Below are 9,939 nucleotides of genomic sequence, written 5' to 3' on the forward strand. Positions count from 1 at the left end.
GATCGCGTACGGTATCGCTGTATCAGTGTATCGGTATATTATTTTGTTCACTTCGCTGTTGTCAGAAGTAGAACTCAGAAATCAAATATCAAAATGTCTACGGACTAGATTACCAGAACAACTTGTTAGATTAATTACAAATTTACAAACATTAAAGACAAAAAATTCACAAACTCTATGTCCTAGTTCTTAGTACACTCTGAGACTGTAACCGTGCAGTATTTCTAATATTATTATCATCATCTTATATCGATATTGTTGCTCACTTGCTCCTACGAGGCCACGAAGCTACGTATCTACCTGTTACAGGAAAGTACATCATATTATTATAATAATATACCCAGAGACCAAAATCAAAAATGCTTCTCGTCAAATGTCTGTGAATCCTAGTGCGTTGAATCAACAACCCCAATATCTCTGTTGTTTCTTGTCGAAATGGAAACCGTCAATTGGAACTCTCTTCCCAGCCTGGCTCTCCACCAGGTGTTCACTCACCTATCACCCGAATCCAGAGTGGCCGCTTCGTCCACTTGCAAACACTGGAGGACGGCTCTATACCATCCACAGTTCTGGCACAGTCTGGTGCTAGACATATCGTCTACTGGAACTTCATACGCTGAAATCAAGTCCAAAGTGAAGCACGCCAATAAGAACCTAGTGACGTTGGTACGTGACATCCACCTTGCATTTGATTCTCGTAGCACTCAGTGCTTTGAATTGGCTTCATCTGTTGTCAAGGCGTTGATGGAAAATCAACTATTGAGAAACGTTGACATTGAACTCAATCACTGTGAGTTGTCGAAGGACGAAATGTGAGTGGCTGGCCGTCTTGAACACATGTCAGACAATATAGGTCTTTTGTTTGGGGTTTTTATTAACGGCAACATTTTATCAGATTTCAGTACAGGTGGTCAATTCAAAACTATTTTGAGTTTGCTATTCTCAATGTCGTGCAGAAAGGAAACATCGAAGGGTTTAGTTTTGGATATTTTATGTTTTACTATTGGAATGCTTTGATTCATATGCTATCCAAGTATAGTTGTGATAGCTTACAGCGTTTGGAACTAGCTGGATTGGGACCATCGATTTTTAATGAAGAGAGCAAAACAACATGTTTTAATTCTACTTTTGATAGTATGTCGTCGCTAATCAATTTAAAGGTCAGTATTTTTTTTTTCTTTTCCCAATCTGATTAGGTTTGTTATTCCACTAATAATAATAAAAATGTTTATTTTAGAAATTAAGTTTAGACCTAAATTCCAATACGTGCAAATTGCTTCCAGCATTGTGTTCAATGTCTCAATTGGAAATCCTTGTTTTACATGTTCATAATGAGTTGGATATAGATATAAGTGATGATATTTGGGCAGATATTAAAAAATACTGGTAACTATTAAATAAATTAAATTGTGAATAAATTTAATGTTTTTTTTTTACATTTTTGTAAATTGTTTTTATAGCCCGAAACTTGAACTAAGATTAACAATTATCAACTGTCATATTGTTGCTAAGCACCTTCATACTAAGTTACTTCGTCCATCAATGCCATTAACACATCTCAAAGTTCTTTTTTGTAATGTAGTAAGTTACTTGTGATACATTTTTTTAACATATCTATTAATTATAATAATTATTAATTACTTAATATTTAAGTGTAATACAATTATTTACCTAGTGTTTTAAATCTATAGATGAATATTGAAGTATTACATAAATTACTGGACTACAGAAATACATTTCAATCATTAATTTGGGTTGATGAACAATCAATGAACCCTGCTGGCTTACTTAAAGGACATTGGCATCTTGAACCTTCTGCAGATGGCATTGAAACTAATCCACTGATAATATTGTCATGGGTTTGCAGCAAACTTACAGAACTTGTTGTATTGGGTAAATTAGTGTATTTATTAGTTTAATAGATACTAATAATAATTAATAACATTTAAAGATTTGTCATTTTCCAAAATTACAAATTGTGACAAAATATTTAGTTTAGATCTTAAAAAAAATTGCTTACTAAAAAGACATAGGTATCATATTACAATATCAAAATTTCCTTAAAAATTGTCATAAATATGTTTTCATTAAAATTTAGTAAATAATGGTCAATAATTTTAGGATACTTTATTGAACCAGTGGACGTATGTGGAATTGCAAGACTGAGAGGTTCTAACTTAAAAAGGTATGAATTACTTGAAGAAGATATTTGCTTTCATCAACCACAAACCGAAATGATTTATGATGAAGTTATTTTAGTAAGTATTTTCAAATTCAACTATTAAATATTAATGTATAATTATTTGAGGTTTGGTGATAAACATTTAATGTCTTATTGGTATCAGTATTTTTAGGCTTGTAAGACTCAAAAGAATCCTAATGTTTAAAAAAAATATGAATTTTAAAATACTATTTTATTTTAAAAATATTTTCTTTAAAAACAATATGTTCAATTGTATCAAAAAATGTCCACTTTCATAAAAATAATTGATTAATCAGTCATCTTTGTTCCATGTTACACAGATGTAACAGAAAAGACTTGCTGTTTCTTCCTTTTGTGACTACTGGTTAATATTAATGTACCACAACACTAAGGGCCAGTTGTACAGTCTGTGATTAAAGTTAATCACAGTTTAACCGGCCGAATTTGGCCGGTTAAATATCTGTTATCAGCTGATTAAGCGTAATCGGAGTTTAATCACAGACTGTAACAACTGGCCCTAACTTATTAGCTTATCATAATATTATATAGATATATTATTTCTTAGGTTTTTTTTTTATAATTATATTGTATACATTTTTAATTATTTAAAATAGTGATGTGAGTTTGTAAATTTACCGTGTAAAATGTTATCAAATGATAATAACTGAAAATTATTGTGATTGTTAAATACAACATTTCGTTTACCATTAAGTCACTGCCTTAATATGTAGTTTCTGGTTAATATAGCTTAATATGTAACATTTTTGCTTTATTTTATATTTTTATTGCCTTCTTTACATAATATTGTGAACAATTTCAATAGGTAAACTATTCGTCAATTTTAATAAAAATGTACCAATTTTACCATACATTTACAGGTAAAATTGTTCAGTAAATTGGGTACTAAAAATTTATTTTACGTAAAATTCAGATCACAAAATACTAAAAATTGACATAACACGGATAATAGTATTCACTATTCTTTAATAATATTTCAATTTGCTATAATAGGTTATAGTCTCTTAATATTAACTATGTAGTTGCAATGGGAGAAATACGGTGAATAGTTTTACACTTTTACTTCATTACACATTATAAGACAGAGACAACGAATTTCATAATTGTGTTAACTTAAAATATATTATAGTATAAGATAATCATTATTGAAATATTATATAGCTATAATCATTTATCAACTTATTATTTTTAAAAAATATCTTTATCTGATATATAAATATATTTTATTAAAACTGTGAATTATACTAGATAGTAATATAATAATAACAAGATTAAAAAATTATATTTTCTAAATGCTTTCAGGATGTATCAAACTGGATGGATACAAATTGGAAACCTTTGAATAAAAATAATTTATTTGTAAGTCGTTCACATTACATTTTGAAATGTATTTCTAAAGATTTAACAACAAAATTAGATAATAATTAAAATTTACCATAACAATAACTTAAAATACCTATATTAAATTTACATAATACATTATATTTTGTGGTCATTAATAATTAGTTAGCATAAAAAAAAACAATATTTGAATTACGAAAAAAAGTTTAAATTATAAAATTAAATAATATATACTAAAATACCCTTCTTAAAAATATAATTTGTTGTTAAATCATAATATGTGTTAATAACAAATTATATTTTTTTATGCCGATTGTGTGGTGAAAAAATTACGGTTGCAAATTATATGGAATAATATGGCAGTACCTATCTAGAACTATGATTCAATAATTTATTAGCATACTAACGTAAAGTATTGTAAAAGATTCAAATGGTTATAGTAAATAAAATACTCCAATATTGTTTTACTACCACACCCTAATTCACTCTAAAATAAAAAATACTGAATTATAGATGTTGTTCAAAGAAACAATTTTCAATCTAGTCCTATTTTATTTTTATTAACCTTTATTTTTTTTGTTATTCTTTAATTTAAATCCATTAATTCATGGCAATTGTGTACAATGATTCTGTTATTGATTTATTTTAATGTTTTTTTTTTTACATTTGCAAACGTTCGTTTAAAATTTTAAATAATATGGAATAATTTTGAAAAGAAAGAACTTTATAATTTCTTCGCTATTTTCCAAAATACAAAATATCTAGGAACATTTTGAAATTTTGATTCATTACATATTATATATTTTTTACACTAATTTTATGATATGTGAAAGGTTTAGTTTAAAAAAAAGTATTAGATACTTTATTTTTTGTTTAAAATGTATAATAATAATAAAAGAAAATGTTATTTAACATACCTATTTAAAAATCTGATAACCATAAGAAAGATGATTGAAAGTTACCAAGGTACATTTTTCATTTACTTTATTTATTGATTATTATGTTACAATATAAATGTTGTACACTTTCATTTATTTTTCTAATTCATACTTAATTAAAAAATTAAACATGTAACAATCGTAATATTCGGATAGTATTTGCTAATTTCAAGTTCAATTTTTACTTAATAATAAATCACCAAGATCAATTTTTTATGCAATGATCAATCCAATTGCTTTAAAATAAAACATTTGTTTTCAATAATGATAAAAACAAAATATTTATATTGTATTATGTTTGCAAAAGTGTTCCTACCACAAACTATATAACCATGTGGTTCTACTTATATGACGAGTGCAACTCAAAAAAAGCACATTTAACTAATTAGACTGTGATAACATCTGTTAAAATATGTACAACATTATAGTGTTTAGGCAATTAGAACTGGTCGTGACTAGAACGGACCATCAAAGAGTTGTTAATACTGTTAAAAATAATATTGTTGAAATGTGTCTATTAAAATATATATATATATAATATCATATAAATGTAAAAGAACGTGATTTTAGAAATTTTTGATTAATTAAGATCTAAACTATTGTGATGTTTAAAAAGATCATTTCTTATGTTGTTAATGTAGGTTAATTGTCTATAACCATTTTATAAAAGAAGTAAGAACTGTAACAATTGTTTTGTTAATATTGTTAAAATTGTTACAAAGTATTTGTGTGAATATTTTTCAACAGTAACACAAGTAACACAAACAAAACTATGACTGAACGAATATGATGAAAACAATTCGTGATAGATTATACTTGTTATCATAAAAAAAATTTTTTTTCTGTGATCGATAACATAAATATTAAAAGAACGTATTCAAAATCTTAAAATAAATCCTTTGTTTTTAACAAACTGAAACTCATCAAAACAAAGGAATACGCACTGATTTTGAATTTATTTTATTTATTTTTATTATATTGTTATCCAGTATTCATATTGGATTTTTAGTAAATTAATTACTATTTTATTCTATTTATAGTCCATATGTTGATATTATGATTTAAAAATAATTTATCAATAGTCAGGAAATAAAATAAAAACATTTTGTTTTTAATTGTATTTAATATTTTAAAATACACTTATTGGCTATTAGTTATTTAAAATATACTATATTTATATTACCTATATTAGTATAATATAACCTATATCTTTATAGAAAATTAATAACCAACATATTGTTAAAAAATAAGCTATAACTTACCTTCAGACAAGTATTGTACTTTTAGTATCCTAATAATGTTAAGAAAAAATTAATTTGTGTATTCACTCATGTATTCTTGTGCTTGTGTTCATTGTTACATCTTTAGCTAATTATATGGTTCTTGGTTTATAATATTAAACTAATGTCTTCTTAACAGGCAACAAAAATAATAATTTTTTTATACTTATTAAAATAATTTTTATAACAAATGCAATGTTAAACTTATGTGGCAGTAATAAATATTATATTGGACTATAATTTAAGTCTATCTTGAAAATCAGTTTTTGTCAGAATTTAATAATTTGCTTGATCATTTGTAAAATGTTATATGTTAAAAAAATTATATATTTAAGATTTTATTATTCCCCTACTTAAAGATAAACATTTTAGTGTGCACTTGTTCAATTTAATTTTTGTTAAAAACAGTTTTATAGTTTTATTTTTTATTTTAAGTCAAATTTCAAACGTTATTATTAGTTTAACTAGATATTTATTAATGTAGTGATGTACCTCCTCCACTGCCACAACATCAAAATATAATTATCCTCAGCTAAAACAAACTTGATAAAATACTATAAAATATATATTTTTAACCAAGTGCTAGAATTTTAATTCGTGTTTATTGATGTTATCGTATTATGTAAGTTGTATTATTATTATTTAATTTTATCTTATTTTTATTGTATTAGAATCAAACTTGTTCTTATAATCTATAATTGTTAATTTTTATTAAACATATATTTATGGGTTCATGGTTTTGATCATGGTAAAATATAAGTGATCAACACAATATATTATTCAAAAATAATTTACGTAAATAAGTGATCAACACATTATATTATTCAAAAATAATTTATATATATATAAGTGTATTCATTATAAATTATTGTAAAATAGGAAAAAAAATCATTAAATATATTATTATGATTGAAATTGAACGTTCTATTTTTTTTCACTAAAAAAATTGTGTATGTATGTATAGCCATTTTATAAATATTAAGTTCGTTTAAAATTACAATCCCAAGCTCCTTTCGGGCATACATCTGGCTTAAATTTTGAAATACCCAGCATTATATTTATTGAAAAATGATTCCCATCAGTTAGTACCTATTCACTAGTCACTACTCACTACTACAGTACCTATATACCTAGTACAGTACTACTAACACTAGCATAGTATTATAATATAGTGGTTCCCAAACGTGTTTTTCATCACGGCGAATAATTATTTGTTCTACAAGTTACGCTACACTTTGGGTACCTACACGTTGTCTATTTTCCAAAAATAAGTACTTATCAGGTTCCTATAATCTTTCAATTACAAATAATTACAGATCTAGTACCATTATATATAATTATATTATTTTTTTTTTTTAATATCGTACAATATTTTATTCTATTATATATTTCAATATTTGTATGAAACAGTAACGTTCAAACCTGTTAACCGTCATGCTAGGTAGTGTTGAAACAAAATTAGTTCTTATGGCACGCCCTTTGGGAAGCAGTAAGCACTAGCTGTGAGTGCCTTTAAACCCGCATGTGTTGTCTCCGTCTTACAAATGTACATGGCAAAAACTGTTTTGCGTGGGACAACTTTTCTCGCACCATATTTATTGTAGAACTACCAAATTTTCACAACACGTAAAGAAGAAATTTATCTGTGCAACAGCATACTTTTTTTTCACTATTCGATCATTATTTATAAGCAAATGAAAAAAAACAAAAAAAACCAAATGTTTATATAGAAGCAAATAACTTTTATTGTATTTATGTTATCTAAAATATGGGCACGCTGTTGCATAGATAATTTTCCACCCTATATGTTCAAGACAACACTTAGTGTGACATCCTCTTAAATATAATATTAACAACTTCTTTTTAGAACAGCCAGCCTCTAAGACTAGAATTTAATAAATATACCTATGTACATAACACTAACGGCAATATTTTTTAATCATATTAGTATGGTCTTCATGCAATGCTGCGTATAATTTATACACATAAATCATAATACACCTTGTACTAACTACTAAGGTCTAAGTTAGTAGTTACTAGTATAAGGTCTATGTTTATACATACCTATGTTATTATTATATATATCATGACTAATAATTGAAATATATTATGTATTATGTAATATCATAGGCGTGTCCAGACCTCATCCGCAGGTCATGCACAACAGTGACATATCCAGGGGAGGGGTTACTGCGCCCCCACCCCCCCCAAAAAAAAAAAAAATTAGATTAAGGTTTATAAATATGACCCCCAAATTTTGAAATAAGCTTTATCATCTTATAATAATTAAATCAGTTTTACTTTTTTTATTAGGAATAAAAACAATATTGGTTCCTTTTATCAGATAAATAAATAACTAGATATGTAGGTTTTATGAAATTGTATTTAGTAATTTTAATACTAATAATACTTTTTATAAATGTTTATTTTTGCATGATGAAAATCAAAAAACTTAATGCAAAATCAGAAACTTAGATGAAAATGTTTATATTATGTATCGCAATTTAAAATGTACCCAAGTTGGATCAAATTTCGCAGGTCATGCCTGTGCATGACAGACATGACCTGTATACACGCCTATATGTAATATATTTTATCTATAATATGTATTAGGTATGTATAATGCATATTATGAATATCAGAATATAGTGTGATCTATGAATAAAATACATTTTTAAGCGAAATTCGACTATGGTCAATGACTGCATGAAATAAAGTGCCTACCTAATTTAAATTTTAAAGTATCGATATTGATTGTGTTTATCGTATTTATATATATATATAAATATTTATATAGGTAGCCATTGGCAGCTGGATATAGGATTATTTTAGGCCTTTACTTCATGTCTGAAATGGGTGGGTGGATGTTTATTATATTATATAATCGTAAGATCTAAACACAAATATCATGGCAAATATTACAATTAATAATTATTAATGGCTTCTACTGCTAATTTTGTTTCAATGAAGGGTGGTAATAGTAAAAATATTTAAAACAGGTAAAATATGCTTCAGTCTCCACATTTTCGCACCACCACTGTAGGTAGCCAATTTTTATTTGATAGGTGGGTTGAAGGCATGCACGGCTTCAGAGACTTATCGGGGGTGTGGGGGGGGGGCATTTTTTTTTATCCATCACTAAATTGCAAGAGGGCTTAGGGAATATCCTAACCGGGAACGATTATTTTTAGAATAGGTACTCGAGGCCGAGGTTTTTCGAGGTAATATATTGTTACATTATGTTATATATCAGGGGTGGCCAAACCGCGGCTCGCGTCATAGACTTTTTGTGGCTCGCGTCTTAACGTAACATTAGACGTAAATTAACGTAAATGTAAAAAAAAAAAAAAGTCATAAAATATGACCTTTTCTTTTTTTTACATCTTGGCTCTTCAATTTTTATTAATATATTTGGTGGCTCGCGAGTCTCTTCTCGCTGGCCACCCCTGTTATATACCATCATACATCGATAGTCGATATGTGTATTACCTATATATTTATATTCTGCTTTATCTATAAGGACTAAATATAGGTACATAGCCGTCCGTCGACAATTTAATTTTCCGTTTATTTTCAATTAGATACCTATAACTTATAAGTTACAATAAATATCTTTAAATTCATAAACAGTTTTACTATTTTTTTCAGAACATTTCTCAATACAATATTTTATATAACTTTTATTCGTAGCATTGAATATTAGAAGGTATCATAATAATATTATAAATACGTATGGTATACCGTATACTTAATCATAGCCACTTACTACCTAGGTATAGAAAATGTATTATTACATCGTTCTATTATATTGAATTGTGTTCATATATTTTACTATTGATCGACTTAGCGACATAAAATATTCAACATAAATAGATTTGTTTGAAATTTGAATAGTAATGATTTCCCTACATACTTAAATGCCAAACGATTATTTTATCAAGGTCAAAACTCTAAATCGATATCTTTTATTCTTTTATTTTTGATATTATAGGTACGTAGTATTCTGGGCTATGGATCGTATCACATCATCGTCCGTTGTTAATTGTACAAATAGGTAGTGATGGTCAGGGGCGAACCTAGTGGGGGGGTAGGGTGGTCATAATACCCCCCCAATAATTGGTTTCTTAACTTTTCAGTTGGCCATTTTACATTTATGAAA

At 26.8% G+C, this 9,939-nt stretch overlaps 1 protein-coding gene across 1 annotated transcript; it reads left to right on the forward strand.

The window, feature by feature from the left end:
- Window positions 1-6: 6 nt before the first annotated feature.
- LOC100163869 (F-box only protein 33) lies at window positions 7-3,727 on the forward strand. The gene is made up of 7 exons (XM_003246334.3): window positions 7-812; window positions 896-1,160; window positions 1,238-1,386; window positions 1,461-1,581; window positions 1,692-1,893; window positions 2,122-2,258; window positions 3,524-3,727. The coding sequence occupies exons 1-7, from the start codon at window positions 436-438 to the stop codon at window positions 3,647-3,649; spliced, it is 1,377 nt and encodes a 458-aa protein (XP_003246382.1). The 5' UTR covers window positions 7-435; the 3' UTR covers window positions 3,650-3,727.
- The last annotated feature ends 6,212 nt before the right edge of the window (window positions 3,728-9,939 follow it).

Source organism: Acyrthosiphon pisum, chromosome A1, assembly GCF_005508785.2.
Source record: "Acyrthosiphon pisum isolate AL4f chromosome A1, pea_aphid_22Mar2018_4r6ur, whole genome shotgun sequence".
NCBI classification, from domain to species: Eukaryota; Metazoa; Arthropoda; class Insecta; order Hemiptera; family Aphididae; genus Acyrthosiphon; species Acyrthosiphon pisum.

Bases quoted from the DNA above. Each gene is read 5' to 3' on its own strand.
- LOC100163869 (XM_003246334.3), top strand. From the start codon at position 436: ATGGAAACCGTCAATTGGAACTCTCTTCCCAGCCTGGCTCTCCACCAG. The intron at 1,894-2,121 runs GTAAATTAGTGT...CAATAATTTTAG, and splicing joins TACAGAACTTGTTGTATTGG to GATACTTTATTGAACCAGTG. The intron at 2,259-3,523 runs GTAAGTATTTTC...AAATGCTTTCAG, and splicing joins TTTATGATGAAGTTATTTTA to GATGTATCAAACTGGATGGA.